Source organism: Seriola lalandi, unplaced genomic scaffold (genome assembly GCF_002814215.2).
Source record: "Seriola lalandi dorsalis isolate HSWRI2012SDOR001 ecotype SW California unplaced genomic scaffold, Sedor1 jcf7180002054578, whole genome shotgun sequence".
Taxonomy (NCBI): Eukaryota; Metazoa; Chordata; class Actinopteri; order Carangiformes; family Carangidae; genus Seriola; species Seriola lalandi.
This window is the reverse complement of record NW_019525131.1, coordinates 131,315-155,276: the sequence shown is the minus strand read 5'-3', so window position 1 is coordinate 155,276 and position 23,962 is coordinate 131,315. Positions and strand designations below refer to the sequence as shown.

Sequence of the window (23,962 nt, the reverse complement as noted above, 5' to 3'; positions counted from 1 at the left end):
TAAAACAAACATTACAGTTGTGGATGAAAGTAAAGGTGAACTTCACTGTTAAGCATAATAAAACAGGCAGTTGAATCTTGAACATTATTTTAGTAACAAGTATAAACCATTCTTCATCATGAGTCCTTTTGTGTGTTTATATGAAGCCGACTCAAAGTTTGTGAGAGAAGCTGTTCTGAAGTCAGTTCATATTCACAGATTCTTCACTGTGATCACTGGAGTATTTGCCCCAATTTGCCCCAGTAACATCCTCTCTAAATAAGTGATGCTCTTGGAGCACACTGATATAAACTGTAATGATTGAGAGCTATGAAGAATGAACGCTGATGGTTTAAAGTATTGACAATTTGTCAGAGTTATGTCTGACATGGAGGCAGAGAGTTAAAGACCGTGAGACAGATGGTGAGGGGATAAGATAAGAGGCTGTAGGGAAGGAAGAGCAGAGCTGACAACACTGAACCACAAGTGTTACATTAAATAAATACTATATTAAGAAAAATAACACTCATCACATAAGACACTGTGGAACAAACTCACATGAACATTTCACCGTAGCTGAAGTTGAGCTCAGAAAAACTCTTTAAAATATATTTTCTCCTGGTGCTGAATTGAAATCCATACGCAACAAAAGCTCAGGTGTATCAAACCTTATGTGAGGGTGACGTACAAGGCTGCCACTTAAACTATGAACACATGAGGGCATAACACTCTTCACAAACCCATGAACCCTGTCAATCTTCCCCAGGTTTGCACCTGCATCCATCTGCATCTCAGAGATGGACAGTAGCTAAGTAGATTTACTTGAGTTCTATACTTAAGTAAGTTTTTCCAGTATCTGTACTTTACTTGAGTATTATTTTTTTTGGGAAACTTATGACTTTTACTCCTCTACATTTCAAATATACAGTACAAGACAATTATTGTGCTTTTGACTCCACTACATTTCTATGAAGTACTCTTACTTTGAAGCAGAGCTTTAGTCAGTGGAATGAATTTGAGCTTTTATGACAATTTCTATAGACTTTGAAGCTTATCCTTGTTGTACAGGTTCTACAAACAGTCAGTCAGTCAGTCAGTCAGTCAATCAGCAGGTTGTTTCATGAGTCATCAGGTTCTGTAAATGTGCAACAATACAACAATGTGTTGATATAAAAAAACAGCTCAAGGGACAGTGACATGTAGAAAGTTAACTGAGGAAATGAAACAAATGTGAGAACACATGTACCAAGATGGCCACAATAAAGGCAGCCGGCTTCACAATTGATGTGTTGCTGTTCTTAAAAAATGAAACATTACAGATCCCAGCCCTCAACCCGGTCCAGCAGGTGGACCAGACTGAAGTCTGTTCACTTCCCTGCTCATGTGTCAGGAGCAGAGCTCCCTCTGGTGACGGTCTTCAAGAAACATCAGTGTCTGTTGATAACACTTATATGATCCTTATCCATGGACAACTCAGCTGCATCTGTGGGATGAGCAGGAAGTGGGTCAGTGGTAACAGAGATGTAGTGATAGCAAGTAATGGTAAAGGTTAATAAGACAACTCTCTCATGTCATAAAAATCGAACTAAAAACATATTTTAAAAATGTAGAGATTGAGCTTCCTGTTAATATAAGGATGATTAACAAATCTCTATTCATGTTTTTTTTTGCTGAAAGTTTGGTTAATCTTATTCAGTCTGTGATGCCATCATCAAATACATTTCTGATGTTGATCATGACATATGATCTAAAACGTGGAAATGTACTTTACAGCTTCAATGCATCTTTTTTTTCATAATATTTTCCATATTAACCATATGTACTACTGTCTGTATTAGTGTTATTTTTAGCAATAAGACAGAAGAATTAGGGGTATGACAGTATGACAGCTGGTTTGTGGTAATATTAACAGTAACTGTGTCTGGGAATCTGGGACTATGATACTGTACAAAAGCTCAGTATCACTTGATGTGATGAAGACCCTAAGGTGGGTTCTGCTTCACTGATGAAGGCCCTTGTGTTAAATCTACACTGGCCAGAGTTATGTGTTTCTGAAATAGTCTGCAAGAGGATTTAAACAGCTAGTTAAACAGTTAAACAGTTAGTTATTCAGGAATGTCACACAGTTCAAATCCCACAGTCAGACAAATATCTTGAGCATTTTAAAGCTTTGTTGGTTAATGGACAGAAGATAACTGTTCACATCATCAGCATCAGGACATTGAAAAAACTGTGAAGAAACTGAGTCTATTCTATTGTTAAACAGACAAACAGCAGCTGCCAGAAGCCGTTCAGACAACCACTGACTGTCCTTTCACCTGTAAGACTGGCTTATTGTAATATTTCTAAGTTTCGAAATTTTACATCATGACGACTTTATTCTCGTAATATCATGACATCATTGTCAAAATTTCAGATTTCTTTTTCTTTTTTTTTTTTTTTTTAACTTATTGTGGCCGTAATATTCCGTCGTACTGCTGGTTGCATGTAATCTTTGTGAGTTTTAATTTGACAGACTGTCCGGAAGCTCGTGTCGTCAAGTCGTTCCCGTCTTGACGCAGCTCCGTACCGACGCTGCCATCACTATACCTGAATGAGACCGTCCTGCATCCTGCCGTGCTCCCTGCACCGGACCGGAGCGAGCCAGGCCAGAGACACGACACTGTCCTCCCACGGCTGCAGACACCTCGCCTCCTGTGAACCTTGAAGGGTGGTAAAAAACAAACAAACAAACAAAAAAAAAAACATACAGGTGTCCCACGAGACCGGGCTGCTGCCCGGCGACGAGCGGAGGGGGCTGGCCGCATCTGTTGCCTGGGTGAATTCATTAACACGTTAGCATCCAGCTAGCTGGCTGTAGTCCCAGGTACCGTACGGAACTACGGGCTTTACACCGAAAGGCACGAATGTCAACTCCGGTTTGTGGTGGACAGCGCTTCACATGAGTCTGTAGTAAACACCGGGACCGGTAACGGAGCGATATATCACGTCCGGAGGAGAAGACGGACCGGGAATGGGGTTGATGTGAGGTTCGGGGGCTAGCGGGCTAGCTTCATGGAAACACAGCGGTAGTCTGCAGAGCGTAGCTTGTCGCTACACACCCTGCTAGCTAACATGGATGGTCTGATTCCCGCTGAGCCTCACGGTGTGTCACATCGGTAAATGCAATGAGAACACTGCTTTCCTCAGACAGCTAGAAGGCCGACGCGATAATGGAGTCTTTCCTGCAGATAGCTCCCCACTCCCTGGCTATAGTGCTGTCCAGGGTCGGGGCTGGGGAGGCGGTGGGGGCGGCCGGGGTGTCAGAGAGCGACGAGCTGCCAAGGCACCACACCGGCTATGAGATTTTTGCCGATTTCAAAGCAGAAAATACCCAGCAGCATGTGTGGAACCAGCGGATTACCGAGGCTGTGTCAGAGACCTTCTTCCTGGGCTGGATAGACGAGCATGTGCTGCTGATCCAGGGGAAGGAGGACCACCTGGAGGTGCTGAGGGAGGGTTGGATGCGAAGGTCCCTCAATCCGCCCCGGGGATTCACCATCAAATACCTGGGTAAGGCCTCTGCACTGTTTAGGGTTAGGCCCACTCATTGCTAGTGTTTTCATTGGTACTGTGAGAAACCACTACCATACCTTGATGCTGATCATCATCATCATCATCATCATCATTATTGTTGTTGTCATCTTAGCCTGTTGGTCTATTTCTCTTTTGTATTCAGACTCAATGCTAACTCTGATCAGACAGAAATTCCAGTGTCCTGTGCCACGTTTTACGTTTTAAGAAGCAGTGGCATCAGAGGAAAAGTATATTATAATCGCTTTAAAATCACAGAGGTGGATGGATACATCACAGTCTCTAATTTACACCAGATAATTTGGTGTCGTTGCTGATTGAGCAGCCTGTCTACACATGTTCAGAACCAGAACACGTTAAATCAAGTCCAAATGAGTTATCTCTTGTAAATGACCCTCAATAAGACACATGACTTAACAGTGACTAGTTTGGCAGAGTTGTAAAAGGAGGTGAAGTCATAACTTTATAACTTTCCTTAACTATTTATTTGATAAAACTGGGTTTCAGACATTTGCAGCCTCACTTGGAGTATTATTAGTAATTTATGGTGCTGTTACATCCCAGGTAGCGCTGGTACAATGATGTGTTGTTTGGTCCCCTAACCTTCATGGCAGGATGCAGGTCTGACCTGAACCTCCTGTAAGCTTAACATCCTTCCCATGTTTGCCCCACTGCTTCCCCTGCAACATCGCTCACTAGAGTGGTCAGAGCTGGGTCCAGTGTCACTAGCCAGGCACTGAACTCACAGACACACACACACACACAGACTAGAGCTGCAATGATTACATGTAACCAGGCTCCCAGTCACAAACTGCCTGTTTAAATCACAGCATCACCAGCAGATAAAGGACCAGTATGTAGAAATGTGTAGGATCTATTGGAAGCAATAGAATATAAGGTTCATAATTATGTCTCATTAGTGTATAGTCATCTGACACCAAGAATCGCGGGGTGTTTGTTAGCTTAGAATGAGCCCTTCATATCTAGCGGGTCGTTTTCCACCTACCATGTTGCACCGCCATGTTTCTACAGTAGCTGAGAATAGACAAACCAAACACTGGCTCTAGAGAGGGCCCTTTTGTGTTTTTATGTTACCTGGAGGCCACCGTAGGTTCTCCTATAAACTTGGAAAGGAAGGGGTGAGGGGAAAGGTGCTCTGCAGCCTCACCACTAGATGGCACTAAAGTCTCCACACTGCTCTTATAAATATCTGCAGCAGTCTGGAGGATGGTCTTAGCTTCACTTTATCTGCTACTGTGTCTCTATGAACCGAACAAATTATCACTGTGTTGTCGGCCCAAACACACACATTTGAAACTTGTGTGTGCAGCAGGATGTTCATCACCTCTGCTCCTGGTCCTTATTGCTCAGTGTTCTGTGTGATACTGAACATGCAGCTGCTGCTCAGTCAGTACTGAAAATGACTTGGAGTTTTTTACAAAACAAGCTCTTATGCAGACTGTATGCAGATGTTTGGGCATTTAGATACAAACAGAGGGTGAGCTGTGAGGTGACTGGTTAGGTGAGCTGTGAGGTGACTGGTTAGGTGACTGGTTAGGTAACTGATAAGGTGAGCGGTGAAGTGACTTGTTCAGGTGACTGGTGAGGTGAGCGGTGAGGTGACTGGTGAGTTGAGCTGTGAGGTGACTGTAGAGTCGACTGGTTAGGTGAGCGGTGAGGTGACTGGTGAGTTGAGCTGTCAGGTTACTGGTGAGTTGACTGGTTAGGTGAGCGGGGACTGGTGAGGTGAGCGGTGAGGTGACTGGTTAGATGAGCTGTGAGGTGACTGGTGAGTCGACTGGTTAGGTGAGCTGTGAGGTGAGTGGAAAGTTGACTGGTTAGGTGAGCTGTGAGGTAACTGGTGAGGTGAGCTGTGAGGTGAGCGGTGAGGTGACAGGTGAGGTGAGCGGTGAGGTGACTGGTTAGGTGAGTGGTGAGGTGCCTGGTTAGGTGACTGGCTAGGTGAGCGGTGAGGTGACTGGTGAGGTGAGTTCTGAGGAGACTGGTGAGGTGAGCGGTGAGGTGCCTGGTTAGGTGAGCTGTGAGGTGACTGGTGAGGTGAGACCTGTGGTGAGCGGTGAGGTGACTGGTTAGGTGAGCGGTGAGGTGAGTGGTGAGTTGACTGGTTAGGTGAGCTATGAGGCGACTGGTGAGGTGAGCGGTGAGGTGACTGGTGAGGTGACTGGTGAGGTTAGCTGTGAGGTGACTGGTGAGGTGACTGGTTAGGTGAGCGGTGAGGTGCCTGGTTAGGTTAGCTGTGAGGTGACGGGTGAGGTGAACGGTGAGGTGACTGGTTAGGTGAGTGGTGAAGTGACTGGTGAGGTGCCTGGTTAGGTGAACTGTGAGGTGACTGGTGAGTTGACTGGTTAGGTGAGCTGTGAGGTGACTGATGAGGTGAATGGTTAGGTAACTGGTGAGGTGAGCGGTGAGGTGACTGGTGAGGTGACTGGTTAGGTGAGCTGTGAGGTGACTGGTGAGGTGCCTGGTTAGGTGAGCTGTGAGGTGAGTGGTGAGTTGACTGCTTAGGTGAGCTTTGAGGTGACTGGTGAGGTGACTGGTTAGGTGACTGGTTAGGTGAGCTGTGAGGTGACTGGTGAGGTGAGCGGTGAGGTGACTGGTTAGGTGAGCGGTGAAGTGACTGGTGAGGTGCCTGGTTAGGTGACCTGTGAGGTAAGCGGTGAGCCGACTGGTCAGGTGAGCTGTGAGGTGACTGGTTAGGTGAGCTGTGAGGTGAGTGGTGAGTTCACTGGTTAGGTGAGCTATGAGGTGACTGGTGAGGTGACTGGTGAGGTGAGTGGTGAGGTGACTGGTTAGGTGAGCGGTGAAGTGACTGGTGAGGTGCCTGGTTAGGGGACCTGTGAGGTGACTGGTTAGGTGAGCGGTGAAGTGACTGGTGAGGTGCCTGGTTAGGTGACCTGTGAGGTGACTGGTGAGTTGACTGGTTAGGTAACTGATGAGGTGAGCGGTGAGGTGAGCGGTGAGGTGACTGGTTAGGCGAGCGGTGAGGTGGCTGGTGAGGTGAGCGGTGAGGTGACTGGTGAGGTGAGCGGTGAGGTGACTGGTTAGGTTATGGGTGAGGTGACTTTACAGGTGACTGGTGAGGTGAGCGGTGAGGTGACTGGTGAGTCGACTGGTTAGGTGACTGGTTAGGTTAGCAGTGAGGTGACTTTTGAGGTGACTGGTGAGGTGAGCTGTGAGGTGACAGGTGAGGTGACTGGTTTGGTGAGCGGTGAGGTGACTGGTTAGGTTAGCGGTGAGGTGACTTTTCAGGTGACTGGTTAGGTGAACTGTGAGGTGATTGGTGAGGTGACTGGTGAGGTGACTGGTTTGGTGATTGGTGAGGTGACTGATGAGGTGACTGGTTAGGTGAGAGGTGAGATGAATGGTGAGTTGACTGGTTAGGTGACTGGTTAGGTGAGCCGTGAGGTGACTGGTTCGGAGAGCGGTGAGGTGACTGTTTAGGTGGGCTGTGAGATGACTGGTGAGTTGACTAGTTAGGTGATTGGTGAGGTGAGATGACTGGTGAGTTGACTGGTTAGGTGACTGGCTAGGTGAGAGGTGAGGTGACTGGTTAGGTTAGCGGTGAGATGACTTTTGAGGTGACTGGTGAGTTGACTGGTTAGGTGACTGGCTAGGTGAGCTGTGAGGTGACTGGTGAGGTGACTGGTTCGGTGACAGGTGAGGTGACAGGTGAGGTGACTGGTGAGTTGACTGGTGAGGTGAACTCTGAGGTGAGTGGTGAGGTGACTGTTTAGGTGGGCTGTGAGATGAGTGGTGAGTTGACTAGCTAGGTGAGCTGTGAGGTGACTGGTGAGGTGACTGGTTAGGTGATTGGTGAGGTGACTGGTGAGGTGAGGTGACTGGTGAGTTGACTGGTTAGGTGAGCTGTCAGGTGAGCGGTGAGGTGACTGGTTAGGTTAGCGGTGAGGTGACTTTTGAGGTGACTGGTTCGGTGACAGGTGAGGTGACTGGTTCAGTGAGCCGTGAGGTAACTGGTGAGTTGACTGGTGAGGTGAGCTCTGAGGTGAGTGGTGAGGTGACTGTTTAGGTGGGCTGTAAGATGAGTGGTGAGTTGACTAGCTAGGTGAGCTGTGAGGCGAGTGGTGAGTTGACTGGTTAGGTGAGCTATGAGGTTTCGACAAGCATAAAACCTGCAAGCCCACCTAACATCACTGAGTTTTGGCAACTCTCGAGGCTGATCTTCAAACATTGAGCACTGTATGTCCATCCACTTTTGGTGTACGTACGATCCACACAAAAATGTTCATAGGCGCTGCAACAAAGAAAAAAAGCATGATGCCTCTGGCACTGCTTTCACTGTGTCTACAATTACCAAATTAAGGCAGCGTGCATTGCAGTGCACATAAAAAGTGTGCTTAGCCTGTGACTGTATATACCACTGTGTCTGCCGCTCATCACTGAGGCCCTGTCGTAACCTTGTCCGACCAGCTGCTCTCTGTATTCCAGTCCATATTTTTCGAGGCTATTCACAATCTTTTCTGTTAGCCCAGCAGCATCAAGCTTATCAGCATGTTCAAAATGCATGAAACTTTCATGCACTGTTCCCTCATAATAGTACCTGAGCACTAAGGAAATTTGCTCTTCTTTTTTTAAATCCTTTGTCTCATCAGCTAAGATGCTGAATGTCTGGCTTTGTTTTACCTCTTCAACAATGTCCTTCCGTACCATCTCAGCCAGCACCTCCAAAATCACATTTTGGATGCTGTGACTGGTATATTCGGCATTGCTATGCTCCATTTTCTGTTTCACTAAAGGGTCATGCTTAGCAATCAGTTCCATAATGGCCTAAAAGTTCCCTCTGTTGCCTGAGTCCCCTGACTGTCGGTGGACAGGCTGTGCAATGTTTTGGGTGGCTGTACACAGCAGGACATCAGCAATTGTTTTGATATACTGTCTGTTTTCTTCCACCTTTTTTTGGTATTATTTATCCATTGCCTGGAGTAAAGATGTATTGTTCTCAACACCCCTCTTATACTCTGTCCATGCCACCATGGCATTGAGATGATGCTCTGCCTTGGCATACATCTGGAATGCTCCATCTTTATACGTGGCCTTTTTCCAGTTTGAAAAACCAGTATCTAAGGAGAACACTGTTTCAGGCGCAGAGGGGAGCGAAAAATGCCTACAACCAAAACAGTGTGCACTATCCTGGCATTGTGAATACTCAAGCCAGGTGTGCACTTTGCACCATGTGGCGTTGAAGGCCCCTCGTCTGACCCTGTCCGTGCCGACTTCGTGGGAAGGTTTTCAGCATCGGTTGTGCGGGGCCCGCAGCGCTTGTTTGAGATATATCTGGAAATATAAAAAGTTCCAAAATGAGTCTGTGGAAACTAATCCTCATGGTCAATGGTGAAATTGTCTAAGACTAGGTAATTGTTTATGTCCCCCTCTACTCAAAAACATCTTTTTTCTTGTTCCTACAGTTGCATGTTTGAGCTTCAATGTGCAGAATCTGACACGTGAAGACTGTTTTTACATTCATCTGCAGAAATTAGAACGTTTCACTGTGCTCACTGAAAATCTGATTGTAAGGGGTAGGACTCAAGCATGATTTGTGACATCACAAATAGTTTGGAGAAATTATTCAGCTTATTCAAGAGTGTGGGAACTTGAAGCCTCCAGTGCACATACACTGAGAATGGGCTTAACAGTGAGGTAGGAGACATTTGATGTCCACCAGGAAACCTGTAGAAATTAAAAAACTAACTAAAAATAGTTGATGTAATTTTAAAGATTTTAACAAGATAATTTACCTTTTGTGAGAAAAACCAGGTCAGTCAAATTATTTTTCAAAGTAGAGTATTTTAAATAATGTCTGGAGCGGATCTTTAAACAATGACAAGTTTATACTGAGGTGTTCTAGCTTTACCTGTTACACCCAAAATTCACCAAGAGACAACTGTATTCTAGCAGTTTAGTAATACAGAAGAGCAATGCACATATTGCTAGATGGAGGGTTAAGTTAATATAAAATTAAAATTCTACCTTGGGGACCTTTGGGTGCAGCAAACGTGGGCATTGGTTGAGCATGGATGTTCCTGTTCCCGCCGCTGCTGCTGTCGTCTGCATCATCAGGCTGCGTGGTCTCCTCCCTGGGTGCATCTAAAGTATTGATTGGCACTTCATTATATCTAAAATTACATTTAAATGATACTTTTTACAATATAGCATAAAGTACCTATGTTTAACAAAGGCATACTATTAAAAACTGCACAGTGCACAATAGCATCAGTTTAATTTAGTAAGATTAAATAAAAGTAGGATATTTAGTCACTTCATTCACTGAGCAAATGTAAAATCTTGCAGAACAACAAAGCACATACTATGTGGTATACATATGACTCCATTTTAAATCATATTCTTCAGGTCTGTATTTTCACCTAGAGGTCCATGGGTCTGGCCTTGAACCTGTGATGGGGCCTGGCTGCTGCATTCAGGCTGACCCTGACCTTCCCTGCGTTCCTCAGGCTGACCTGCACTGCTCTGACACTGCTTCTTCTTTATGAAGAAGTCGTGGATCTCTCCCTGTCTCCGTTTCATTTTTACAGTCTAGTCTACAAAACACCTTTACAAACACAATGAAAAGCAATAAATTACTCAATGTTGTTCACTGTTACAGTAATCTCTCCATTTTCATGTGCTGCTTTTCGACATTAATTAATAGTATATGCAGCTGGGCAGAGAGACACACAGGGAGGTAGGTAAACAACTCCAGCTGTTGCCAACAGTCCTTATATTACTGCAGTGTTTTCCCAACTTCTTCTCTGAGGACCCACTTTTTAAAAATGACAAACAATCAGGACCCAATTCACAATAAGTCTTATCCATAAATTGTCAGGAGTGAATTTGTGCATAAATGAATGTTCTTGACCATTTTTACTGCCATTTCCACATCACCTTATATTAACTTGAATAGGCAAACCAGCCATTTTGAAGAAATATACTTTTGATAAATCACAACTTTGTTTTCAGCACGTGTTGTTGACAACATATACACATTAAATACTTTATTAAGAGACCAAATCAATGTATTTAGGCATAGTTAATAGGCTATCTCATTGTTTTATTTCTTCTCATCAGTAAAACAATATACACATTTTAAATGCTTAATAAATGAGATGAAATAAGTGTATTTAGGCAATTAAAAGGCTCTCTGTTTTTTCCCTCTCAGTAAAACAAACAGAATGTACACTGGCCTTTATTATAATTTCAATGTTGTAAGTACAATTATCATAACAATATGAACATTCACTGCTTCTTGTTGAAAGATTTCAGAAATGGGAAAAAAATGAAAAGAAAAGCCAGCACTCACAATGTCCTTTTAGAGGTTTTAATAGTCACTGGAAAAGCGGCAATTTGCTGCTTTTCCAGTAAGCGGAAAATGCACTGGTAGTCTTCCTCACTGAGGAAGACCTTTGCCGCTTTTCCAGTGATTAAAACCTCTAAAAGGACATTGCGAGTGCTGGCTTTTCTTTTTTTTTTTTGGCGCGCACCCCATGACAGAGCTTCATTTTTGAGAGTGCTTGCTTTTTTGTCCTCTGTTTTAAGCTAACATTAAGCTAACATTACATTAGCCACGTAAAAACACTGGTCATCTTGTTTCACAAGTTTCCCATGCAAACGAAATCAAAATTAGGTGTAACAGTAGTTTGCAAAACATACATGCAATTCTTAAGAACTTAAGCGGTGAGGTGACTGGTTAGGTCAGTTGTGAGGTGACTGGTGAGTTGACTGGTTAGGTGAGCGGTGAGGTGACTAGTTAGGTGAGCTGTGAGGTGATTGGTGAGGTGACTGGCGAGGTGACTGGTGAGGTGACTGGTTAGGTGACTGGCTAGGTGAGCTGTGAGATGATTGGTGAGGTGACAGGTGAGGTGACTGATGAGGTGAGCCGTAACGTGACTGGTGAGGTGAGCGGTGAGGTGACTGGTGAGGTGACAGGTGAGGTGACTGGTTAGGTCAGTTGTGAGGTGACTGGTTAGGTGAGCTGTGAGGTGATTGGTGAGGTGACTGGTTAGGTGAGCAGTGAGGTGACAGGTGAGGTGACTGGTTAGGTGAGCGGTGAGGTGACTGGTGAGGTGCCTGGTTAGGTGAGCGGTGAGGTGACTGGTGAGGTGACTTGTTAGGTGAGCGGTGAGGTGACTGATGAGGTGACTGGTTAGGTGAGAGGTGAGATGACTGGTGAGTTGACTGGTTAGGTGAGCTGTGAGGTGACTGGTTAGGTTAGCGGTGAGGTGACTGGTTAGGTGACTGGCTAGGTGAGCTGTGAGATGATTGGTGAGGTGACAGGTGAGGTGAGCCGTAACGTGACTGGTTCGGTGAGCGGTGAGGTGACTGGTTAGGTCAGTTGTGAGGTGACTGGTGAGTTGACTGGTTAAGTGAGCGGCGAGATGACTGGTTAGGTGAGCGGTGAGGTGACTAGTTAGGTGAGCTGTGAGGTGATTGGTGAGGTGACAGGTGAGATGACAGGTGAGGTGACTGGTTAGGTAAGGTGACAGGTGAGGTGACTGTTAAGGTGAGCTGTGAGGTGATTGGTGTGGTGAGCTGTAAGGTGACTGGTGAGGTGACTGGTTAGGTGAGCAGTGAGGTGACTGGTGAGTTGACTGGTTAGGTGACTGGCTAGGTGAGTTTTGAGGTGAGTTGCGAGGTGAGCTGTGAGGTGACTGGTGAGGTGACTGGTTAGGTGACTGGCTAGGTGAGCTGTGAGTTGACTGGTGAGGTGACAGGTGAGGTGACTGGTTAGGTAAGGTGACAGGTGAGGTGACTGTTAAGGTGAGCTGTGAGGTGATTGGTGTGGTGAGCTGTAAGGTGACTGGTGAGGTGACTGGTGAGGTGAGCGGTGAGGTGACTGGTTAGGTGAGCAGTGAGGTGACTGGTGAGTTGACTGGTTAGGTGACTGGCTAGGTGAGTTGTGAGGTGAGTTGCGAGGTGAGCTGTGAGGTGACTGGTGAGGTGACTGGTGAGGTGACAGGTGAGGTGAGCCGTAACGTGACTGGTCCGGTGAGCGGTGATGTGACTGGTTAGGTCAGTTGTGAGTTGACTGGTTAGGTTAGCGGTGAGGTGACTTTTGAGGTGACTGGTGAGGTGACTGGTTAGGTGAGCTGTGAGTTGACTGGTTAGGTTAGCGGTGAGGTGTCTTTTGAGGTGACTGGTGAGGTGACTGGCTAGGTGAGCTGTGAGATGATTGGTGAGGTGACAGGTGAGGTGAGCCGTAACGTGACTGGTCCGGTGAGCGGTGAGGTGACTGGTTAGGTCAGTTGTGAGGTGACTTTTGAGGACACTGGTGAGGTGACTGGTTAGGTGAGCTGTGAGATGATTGGTGAGGTGACTGGTTCGGTGAGCGGTGAGGTGACTGGTTCAGTGAGCGGTGAAGTGACTGGTGAGTTGACTGGTTCGGTGAGCTGTGAGTCGACTGGTTAGGTGAGCTGTGAGGTGATTGGTGAGGTGACTGGTCAGGTGACAGGTGAGGTGACTGGTTCGTGAGCTGTGAGGTGACTGATGACATGACTAGTGAGGGGGCGGTGAGGTGACTGGTGAGTTGACTGGTTCGGTGAGCTGTGAGGTGATTGGTGAGGTGACTGGTCAGGTGACAGGTGAGGTGACTGATGAGGTGACTGGTTCGTGAGCTGTGAGGTGACTGATGACATGACTAGTGAGGGGGCGGTGAGGTGACTGGTGAGTTGACTGGTTCGGTGAGCTGTGAGGTGATTGGTGAGGTGACTGGTCAGGTGACAGGTGAGGTGACTGATGAGGTGACTGGTTCGTGAGCTGTGAGGTGACTGATGACATGACTAGTGAGGGGGCGGTGAGGTGACTGGTGAGGTGAATGATTAGGTGACTGGTTCAGTGAGCTGCGAGGTGATTGGTGAGGTGACTGGTTCGGTGAGCGGTGAAGTGACTGGTTAGGTGAGCAATTAAATGATATATAGGCTTATTTGTGAGAGGCAATCCCACCTCGTTGGATACTAATCCTCTTTACTGGTGAAAAGCTAATCAGATGCGCTTCCCAAGGCTGGCCACTGTAGCAGACGCCATCTCTGCATTCCTTGGACACATCTGAGTGGGTATTTTTCACCTAGGGTCTCACAGTCAACAGACTGCGCACCAGCACAGCACGACATGTTTCTATTTCTGAACAAAAACAAATAGACAAGCTATCCACAATGCTGAGGACTAAGGTAGGCCTGTTTATTTCATTTTGAGGTCCGAGAAATGCGACTACAAGTTAACGTTTTGTTCCCCCGTTAGCTTTTTTTGATCATCAATTAGCTGAGAGCGGAGGAGGAGGAGGTTGTCTTACAGCACTCTCTACACTGGAGCATTCAACGTGTTTTTGTTTTATAAACTGTTTATCTGTTAGAAAGTCTGCCTACTATTTGCTATTTATTTGAAGTTATAAAATATTTTCCTACATTGGACATCTAGGCTTTTATGCCGGTTCTGCACATGTAAAAATACACCCCTTCTTATGAAAAACAGTCACAGACACTCGTCCATTCTAAATGGTACATTTTAATCTTGTAGGTTAACAGCTAATGCTCAGTTAATGAGCATCGGTTATTGGTCAGAAATTTTTTTTACAAATCAGCATCCATAGTGAGCTGTGAGGTGACTGGTTAGGTTACTTCCACATTGAATATCTGTTAATAAGGAGCCAAGGGGACTTGATAATACTGGAATGAATGAATATTGATCTAGGGTTGTGTGATCTCAACCATAGTGTGTTAACACCAGAAAAGTATTTCCTTCTGCTGGCCATCAAGCAATTATGCTCCTGTGCTCTGTCTTAACCACAGGTGGAGCTAATCTGAATTTATGAATTTAAAACATAGTGCTTTTTATGTGTGTATGGGGTCCTCACTTCTTTTGCGACGTGCCCTTTGCTGTATATTTCACCTGCCTTTAAAAACTCTTTGGATGTTCTGACGGTCCACAGGCCAACAAGGATTTGAGCCGGTAGTCCCCATGAGCAGTCTGCCTGTGCTCTGGTCTGATCTCTTTCCTTGTTGGAGGCCTTTTTAGCTGAAAACATCACTGTAGTGTAATTACTTGTTGTTATTTACTCTGGAGTTCCGTGTTAAATCTGAACTGTGTAACTTTTGTGTCCTTCTTCTGGGAATGAGAGTAATTACAGGAACACTGAACTAATCCATCTTGGACCTCCTAAGACAGTGACCCAGAGAGATGTGGTGTCAGCAGGAAAGAGGCCACAGACACCAGATTTAAACTCTGGTATACAGCAGGATACAGAGAGACGTACCTGGAGCTGATGTGGTTAACCAGTAGGGCTGAACGGTTTTGTGAAATTATTGCGATATGATAAAACGTGATTTTCTAACTGCAAAGGCTGCGATTACACTCATGTCACATGACATGCAAGCAAGAGTAGAACAGTTGGCTAAAAGAGGGAGCACAAAACTTAGCATGCTACTTTTTGACCTGTTGTATAATGGCCTGCGGCTCGACAGAACCTGGCACTGCGGAAACTTTAGTGTCTAAGAGGAGCAGTAAGTCGGTTGTATGGAACTATTTTGGCTTTAAAAAAGAAAATGTTGCATAGTGTCAGGTATTGTGCAGAACCTGCCTTGCTACCGTTGCTACCTCATGGGGCAACACTACTAACCTGTATCAGCACAACAAAGTCATGTACGATAGTTACATGGCTAAAATTCTGACCACCATTGTGTCAAGTAAGCCGAATACCACCCGACAAGGAGCACTGATCGTAATGTTTGAAAGCACAACTCCATATGAACGTAATTCAAAACGGCACAGGGAAATTACTCAGGGAATAATGGAGTTCACAAGTTCACAGAGAAAGATACGATGCCTCTCAGCACGGTGACCAAGTCTGGGTTTACGGCTTTGATAAATACACTGGATAAGCGGTACAGCATGCCCTCACACAAATACTTTAGCCAGGTTGCCATATCGGAGCTATATAAAAAATCAGTGGAGTTTTTTGCTATTACAGCTGACGTGGTGAAGCCGTATAGCAGAGCCCTATCAGAGTCTAACGGTGCATTTCATTAATGAAGACTTCGTCCAGCTGGGTGAAGAGAACCATGTCCGCATAATGATGGACAATTTTACATGCTTACAAGACTGTAAGTTAAACAAATCAGTCAAAATGCTACTGTGATTGAAGTAGTTACATAAAAATATGCCAGTCAATTCATGCATCATCTACAGGAAAGAACAGTTTATGTTTAATCTAATATTGTGTTAGTCTTGATATAGAATGATTTATTGTTTGTGTTTGCTTGTGTTTGTTGAATAATACAGAAGATAAGGAACTTTAAAAAAAAAAAAAATTGCATATCAAACACTATGAAATAATAATGTAGGATCTTTCTTAAGCTTGTAACGATGATGGAGACAATAGGGCTGGTGGTGGTTTTTAGGGACACATGATGAATGGCGGCACAAGTCAAACTGCACATACAGACACATCCAGGGTTTTCTGCTCCTGAGTCCTGGTGACTGTGCAGCCATCTACTTTTTTTCTGTGTGCTGTTAACACACAGTCTGTAACTTCTGCCTCTAGGAGTCTCTCAATTAAAGCATTAACAAAACACAGCGTTGGGTGACATTGTGAAGTAGCGTGGGATCATGGGAGTTGTTCCCTTCACCACTGTTGTCATCGGCTTCTCCTGGCTTTGATTCCTTCAGTGTCAGTGGTTCTGCAGGTCATAAATTCTCTCAGAGAATATTTTAGTTTTTTTTTCTCGTAAATGTACCACAGATTTTTTCTCTTAAATTTCTTGAAAGTGAGTTTTTGCTCAGACTATTACCCACCTTCCCCACTCTGTATTTATTTATTTATTTATTTTTACCAGCAATGGCCCTAATACACCTTCCTAGATTATAATACTAGTTTTTTTACGAACAGGTGATGAGTGTTTATTAAGTGACAGGTTTCTTCCTCCCACAAATTTGAGGATATTAAAATGAAAATGAAAGCACCTGATGTATGAGTCCTTACCTGGATGTTAGCACCTGTGGGTGGAGGAGCCGGCTGATGTGAGGACTGCAGCGTGTCCTGTATGTTCGAGGAAGAGCTTCTTATGTAACTGTTGTATTGAAAACAGAGGGAGCTACTTCTGTCCTTTCTGTAGCCGAACATGTCTTTAGCCTGCAGATAGTGTGTGTGTGTGTGTGTGTGTGTGTGTGTGCGTGTGTGTGTGTGTGCGTGTGCGCGTGCGCGCGTGTGTGTGTGTGTGTGTTGGGGTTTTCTGCTCTGATTAAAGAGAAGAAAGGCAGGAGTGCCATGAATAAAGGTCTTATTCTTCCCACCACCACAGGCTTGTATACACAGACTGATGGTGGTAGACTGGAGTAGTACCACACAGACACACACACCACAGATAATCTGTATCAGGTATTTGACCTCAATGCACGTGCCCTGACTGAAGGAGCAGATGCAACTGTTTCTCCACCTGTCTGGAATCTCTCTTTGTATTTATATTCCAAGTCTATGACTGATATTTTTCATTCTAAGTGAACTGCAGTCCCCACAGGGAGAAATCTCTGCCTTTATATATATATAACTACTGTAAAACTAGAATAAGCCTTGACTGATGGGTGGTTTCTGTGCTAGGTAGTTTGTGTGGTGGGTAGTTTCTGTCTTGTAGTTTCTGTGGTGGGTAGTGTAGTTGCTGTCTAGTGTATTTTCTGTGGTGGATAGTTTCTGTCATGGCTGGTTTCTGTGGTAGGTAGTTTGTGTGGTGGGTAGTGTAGTTGCTGTCTAGGGTAGTTTCTGTGGTGGATAGTTCCTGTCATGGGTTTGTTCTGTGGTTGGTAGTTTCTGTCATGTGTAGTTTCTGTGGTGGGTAGTGTAGTTTCTGTCTAGGGTAGTTCCTGTCGTGGGTAGTTCTCGTTGTGGGTAGTTTCTTTCATGGATAGTGTAGTTTATGTCATGGGTAGTTTCTAGGGATGGGTACCGAGCCCCTGGTATTGAACGGGCCCCAGGGCTACATTATTCAAGACCGCAGTATCAATAAGCTCTGACCTTAACGGTTTATTTCACCAACTCCGTAAAATATTCGTATATGTTTGATATATTTTCGCTGTTCTCAAAGAAGACGGCAGATCTGTCTTTCTCTCTCTCTATCTCTGCCTGCCTGCTGTTTGTGTGAGTGGAGGGCAGGGGGGTTGGGCTGTTGTTCCAGTGACACACACACACACACCAGACGGTGCAGCGCAAACACCAACTCAAGCTCATAGCCTACCTTTAGATAGATAACGATGGCAGAGAGAACCAAACGGTCCAAAGTGTGGCTCTACTTTACTAGCATTGATGCAAACACAGCCTGTTGTCACAAGTGTGACAAATGTTGTGTTGTTCAAGTTCTTTTTTCTTCCTCAAAAAGTATCAACAAGAGTACCATTAAAGTACCGGATCGATAAGCAGTATCAGTAATAGTAGTAGTACTAGGGCTGCAACTAATGACTATTTTGATAGTCGACTAGTCATCGATTATTGAAACGATTAATCGACTAATCGGATAATAAATCACACAATTACTCAATGGCACTATTCCCCAGCTGTTATATTTGGCTTGAGGTTGTTTTAGGCATGTGCTAACTACAGACCACTGTGGCTCAGTTTACTCAGGAAATCAATGCTACAGTTTTGAATTGTGACATTTGAAACTGATATCATCTGAAATCAACAACAGAAACTTTTCAATACTTTTCCCTTAATAAAAAGAAAATAAAAGTGCATTTGCCGTGCATTTTGTGCACAGCATTCTGTGGTCAACAGTGTCTGTTGCAAGTTCCAACTACATGAGGTTATATGTCAATCACAGTTTATTCAAACTGAGGAAAGTCAGCATCTCAACATGGTCTCGTGTCAGGCTTGCTCTCTTCTGAGAACAGATATCCCCCGCTGCAGAGAAGATTCGCTCTGATGGGGTGGATGTTGCAGGAATGCACAGAAGAGATCTTGCCAGCTTTGATAGTGTTGGAAAACGCCCCTCATTTTCCCTCCACCATATGAGAGGATCTTCCTTTTTGGATATTGCTGGCTCTGCAAAGTACATCTGAACTTAATTTCTCACCATTTGGATCTTTTGGTCTGCCTGGGTTTCCTCTTCCTCCTCACTCAGATTCTCATTGTCTGATTGAAGGAGGTTATCCAGTGCTGATTTTTTCCCCTGGAACACTGACCACCTTCTGTTGTTAGACAGAGTCAACCCCATGTATCCCAGTCTCTTTTGCTTTTTGATAGCAAGGACTTCAATTGTCCCTTGCCCCCTTGTGCCATCTTCAGCTGCCACAAACTTAAGCTTTTGAAATCTTGGGTCAAGGGCAGCTCCAAGAACAAGTGGGTTGTCTCTCTCTGCTGAGATGGTGTTCAGATTCCCCCATCTCTCAGTGATCCGTTGTCCTGCACTGACCAGAAAGGCTTTTCCTGGGCTTGCCTCAAAACGGGTTTGCTGTATGGACCGTTGCAACCCTTTGACCAGCTGTGGAAGACTTGACGCAGTTGCATACTCCTGTCCACTGAGGTAAACAGTAGCACATTCAAAAGGCTGCAGCCCTTTCACCAGTTCTTCAAGCAGCACCCATTGATCTGGCTTCAAGTCAAAGTGGTGATTGCCTCTTGGAATTACCTCAGGATCAGATAGAGTTGCAGTGACTGGCCAGCGCTGTTCCAGGAGTCTCTCTACCATGTAGTATGTACTGTTCCATCTTGTACTGACATCCTGGATCAGCTTGTGCTGTGCTGTGTTAATTTGCTGTTGTTTCAGCTTCAGTTTTGTATTTGCCAGCTTGCTTCCCCTGAAGTGTTCCACTAAGCTTCTTGCAGCACCTACAGCTCTGCTGATGCTGGGGTCTTTGAGGGCACTGTTAACTATGAGCTGGAGCGTGTGCCCGGTGCAGCGGACAGAGGCCCAACCATGTTTTTTCCTCCAGCATTCTCATTGCTGCCACCATATTGGACCCGATGTCATGAACTACTGCTTTTATTTTAGTAGGCAAAATGTTAAATTTGCCTCTGGCACGGCTGGTCCACACATCAGCTGTCAGTGTGAGGGAGATGTTGACCTCTTTTATGATCTCCTTCACCTTTAAAGACATCAGAACAGAAATTATTTTAGTTCAAATTTTGAAGTGCAAAGACCCAAGCAGTCAATACAGTAAATACTCAACATATCAGTTATGGATTTTTATTTACATCATTGTTGTCATTTTATGATTTAATCAAAGTTAAATCATTGATCAGTGGTCTTAATATTATTTATTTATGAAATCTGTTTATTTAATTGCTTATATAAAATATATAATTGCTATTGTTTGTATGTGTATGTGTGTAACACTTTCCTTCAGGATTGCTGTCTCATATTTCTTCTCCATCAAGTGGGTGAAATGGGTTCGGGATGGCAGGGTGTATTCGGGGTTGAACTGGTGAATCATTTGTTGAAACCCCTCACCATCAACCATTGAGAGTGGCCTCATGTCATTGACCAGCATGTTTAATATTGAATTGGTGAGGGCAGTTGCTTGCTGCGGAGTACACGTCTGCTTCTTTTGCAGAAAACCATCCATTGTACCTTTAGTCTTCTTAGGAGGACTGCATAAATTTGATTAAAAAAAGAAATAGATAAATGTCAGATAAAATAGTAACATTACTCCTTTAAACTTAAATAGGAATGCAAAACAATCTAAAAATTGAAAAAGGATACATTCAAGCCATATTTTGTCTTGACTTATAACATTAACTTGTGACTGTGAAGTTAAATAATACAGTTGATGTTCAAAAGAGATATATGTCTCGTTTTTTCTATAGCACTACAGTATTATATTAATGTTAAAAGCCAAGACAACTCCATCTATACACAGCTAGCTAACAAGCTAAATATCTTACCAAGGCGAGTCCACGTCGTCCAGAACTCCAACATGCCTCCTCTTCAAATGGTCATGCATAACAGACGTACTCCCGTTATATGTGAGGTCAGCTTTACAAAACTTGCAGGTTATCTTTTTTTTTCAGTGCATCGAGAGTGAAATGCCCCCAGACCTTTGAAATTTTGGGACGAGAGGGTGTTAAATCAGCCACCGCCATTTCACTATGTCGTTCACCTGTTGCCTCCCACATTTGCAACTCTCAGGAGAGATATTTAGAAAGTGAGATGACTCACTCCGTCCTAAAAACAATGTTGTTCAATTATCGACAATTAAATTCGTCAGCGACTAATTTTGTCATCAATTTTTGTCGACTGTCAACTAATCGTTGCAGCCCTAAGTAGTACTGTTAAAATCTTAACCCATCCCTAATAGTGTCTGTGGTGGGTAGTTTCTGTCATGGGTAGTTTCTGTGGTAGGTATTTTTTGTGGTGGGTAGTTACTGTCGTGGTTAGTTTCTGTGGTGGTTAGCCCCTCTCGTGGGTGTTTTCTGTGGTGGGTAGTTTCTGTAGTGTGTGTTTTCTATGGAGGGTAGTTTCTAAGGTGGGTTATTTGTGTGGTGGTTGTTTTCTGTGGTGGGTAGTTTCTGTCATGGGTAGTTGCTGTCACGGGTAGTTTCTGTAGTGGGTAGTTTCTGTGGTGGGTAGTTTCTGTCATGGGTAGTTGCTGTCACGGGTAGTTTCTGTGGTGGGTTGTTTGTGTGGTTGGTGTTTCCTGTGGTGTGTAGTTTCTGTGGTGTGTAGTTTCCTGTAGTGGGTAGTTTCTGTCATAGGCAGTTTTTGTAGTGGGTAGTGTAGTGTCTGTGGCTGGGTAGTTTCTGTGGTGGGTTATTTCTGTAGTGGGTACTTTCTGGGGTGGCTAGTTTCTGTGGTGGGTGTTTTCTTTGGTGGGTCGTTTCTGTGGTGGGCAGTTTGTGTCATGGGTAGTCTCTATGGTGGGTAGTTTCTGCGGTGAGTTTTTCCTGTCATGGGTAGTTTCTGTGGTGGGTAGTTTCTGTGATTGGTAGTTTCTGTCATGGGTAGTTTCTGTAGTGGGTGTTTTCTTTGGTGGGTCGTTTCTGTGGTGGGCAGTTTGTGTCATGGGTAGTTTCTGCGGTGGGTTTTTTCTGTCATGGGTAGTTTCTGTAGTGGGTAGGGTGGTGTCTGTGGTGGGTAGTGTAGTTTCTGTCATGGGTAGTTTTTGTGGTGGGTAGTTTCTCTGATGGGTGTTTTCTGTGATGGGTGTTTTCTGGGGTTGGTAGTTTCTGGGGGTCGGTGTTTTCTGTGATGGGTAATTTCTGTTGTGGGTAGTTTCTGTAGTTGGTAGTTTCTGTGGTGGGTAGTTTCTGTTGTGGGTAGTTTCTGTGGTGGGGTTTTTTTGGGGGTGGGTGTTTTCTGTGATGGGTAATTCCTGTGGTGGGTAGCTACTGTCGTGGGTAGTTTCTGTGGTGGGTGTTTTCTGTGGTGGGTTGTTTGTGTGGTGGGTGTTTTCTGGGGTCAGTAGTTTCTGGGGGTGGGTATTTTCTGTGATGGGTAATTCCTGTGATGGGTAGTTTCTGTAGTGGGTAGGGTGGTGTCTGTGGTGGGTAGTGTAGTTTCTGTCATGAGTAGTTTTTGTGGTGGGTAGTTTCTGTGGTGGGTGTTTGCTCTGATGGGTGTTTTCTGGGGTTGGTAGTTTCTGGGGGTCGGTGTTTTCTGTGATGGGTAATTTCAGTTGTGGGTAGTTTCTGTGGTGGGTGTTTTCTGTGGTGGGTAGTTTCTGTAGTGGGTGTTTTCTGTCATGGGTAGTTTTTGTAGTGGGTAGGATGGTGTCTGTGGTGGGTAGTGTAGTTTCTGTCATGGGTAGTTTTTGTGGTGGGTAGTTTCTCTGATGGGTGTTTTCTGTGATGGGTGTTTTCTGGGGTTGGTAGTTTCTGGGGGTCGGTGTTTTCTGTGATGGGTAATTTCTGTTGTGGGTAGTTTCTGTGGTGGGTAGTTTCTGTAGTGGGTAGTGTAGTGTCTGTGGTGGGTAATTTCTGTTGTGGGTAGTTTCTGTGGTGGGTGTTTTTTGGGGGTGGGTGTTTTCTGTGATGGGTAATTCCTGTGGTGGGTAGTTTCTATAGTTGGTGTTTTCTGTGGTGGGTAGTTTCTGTAGTGGGTGCTTTCTGTCATGGGTAGGGTGGTGTCTGTGGTGGGTAGGGTGGTGTCTGTGGTGGGTAGTGTAGTTTCTGTCATGAGTAGTTTTTGTGGTGGGAATTTTCTGTGATGGGTAGTTTCTGTGGTGGGTAGCTACTGTCGTGGGTAGTTTCTGTGGTGGGTGTTTTCTGTGGTGGGTTGTTTGTGTGGTTTTTGCACAGAGGAACCTCTGTGATAACAGAACTCTGTCCTGATTGGCTGAAGGCTTCACTGACACATGACACTTTCTACATTTTTATTTTAAGAACTTAAGATCTTATTTTTGGTTCTCTCTGCCAAAGATGATGCAGTTTATTTGATCTCCTCCTTCTGACAGCTCAGTTTTTACATATAGACACACTATACTTTTTTCATTTCCAGCAGGAAGCTGTGAAACTGTTTAATTTAGGAGTTATTATGAAAGAGGTAATGTCCTTACACTTGTATTTGTAAGTGAAATACTGTTCAGGTTTGCACATGCAGCAGACAGTGTATTAAACAATTTGAAGTTGTACTTTTCTTGTTTGTGTATAAATTCGAATAGAGTGGGCAGCTGTGATTCAGGAGGTAAAGCTGGTCGTTTGTACTCATGCATGTCTCATACTGACTCTGAGCATGAATCACATCACATTTACCGACTGACCTACATGATGGGGCAGGCTGCTCCTAAACACACGTTGGCTTGGCCTGTATGTCATTTTCATTACAGTAATGCTGTGATATAATAATACTGTTAGAAAACAAAAAAATACAGTGATATAGATTTCAGGTTGTAGCGCTCCCCCACCACCACTGCAGGTTGCCTCCTCTGACAGGTGTAGGTAGTTCTACTAATGTCGATATTATTATTTAAAGGACAAGGAGGAACATATACTATTCTTTATCTTCTACACTGTATGTTGTTGTCACCAAATCCCATGAAAGGAGCAAAAGTTGACTGCCTCACAGCACTCAGAGCAAAACTGTAAACCTCACAAACATATTAAATGTCAGTCGTGTACAGGATGTGTGGTGAGGGACAGCTGAACTGACTCTACATGTGCAGGACAGGGCTGTAGTCAGCTAAAGAAAAACTTTACAAAGTCGTACCTACACTTCAACCAATGGATTGGTTGTGGGAAGAAAAAAATCTGCATGTTATCTGTTGACAGGGCTGTAAACTAACTTTTTGGCTCACCTGCCAAGGGGACCGGTAGATGAAAAAATCTACCGGCCAAGTAAATTTTTTACCGGCCAAGTAATAAATTGCCTCTTTTTGTTACATATACATCTGTTTCAGTACTTTTCATTGAGATAACAGTATTATATAGCGATATATATATTAGGAAAGAGACCAAAATATTATT

At 44.5% G+C, this 23,962-nt stretch overlaps 1 protein-coding gene and 1 pseudogene across 1 annotated transcript in view; one reads left to right on the top strand and one right to left on the bottom strand.

Moving 5' to 3' along the window:
- The first annotated feature begins 2,562 nt into the window (after window positions 1-2,562).
- The window catches only part of LOC111663578 (storkhead-box protein 2-like), a 96,189-nt gene continuing 74,789 nt past the window's right edge, over window positions 2,563-23,962 (top strand). Inside the window, exon 1 of the mRNA XM_023417823.2 lies at window positions 2,563-3,531. Within this exon, the coding sequence (XP_023273591.1) occupies window positions 3,192-3,531 (340 nt within the window). The 5' untranslated portion in view covers window positions 2,563-3,191. The remainder of the gene's footprint in view (window positions 3,532-23,962) is intronic.
- LOC147818467 (E3 SUMO-protein ligase ZBED1-like) lies at window positions 18,932-20,644 on the bottom strand (annotated as a pseudogene).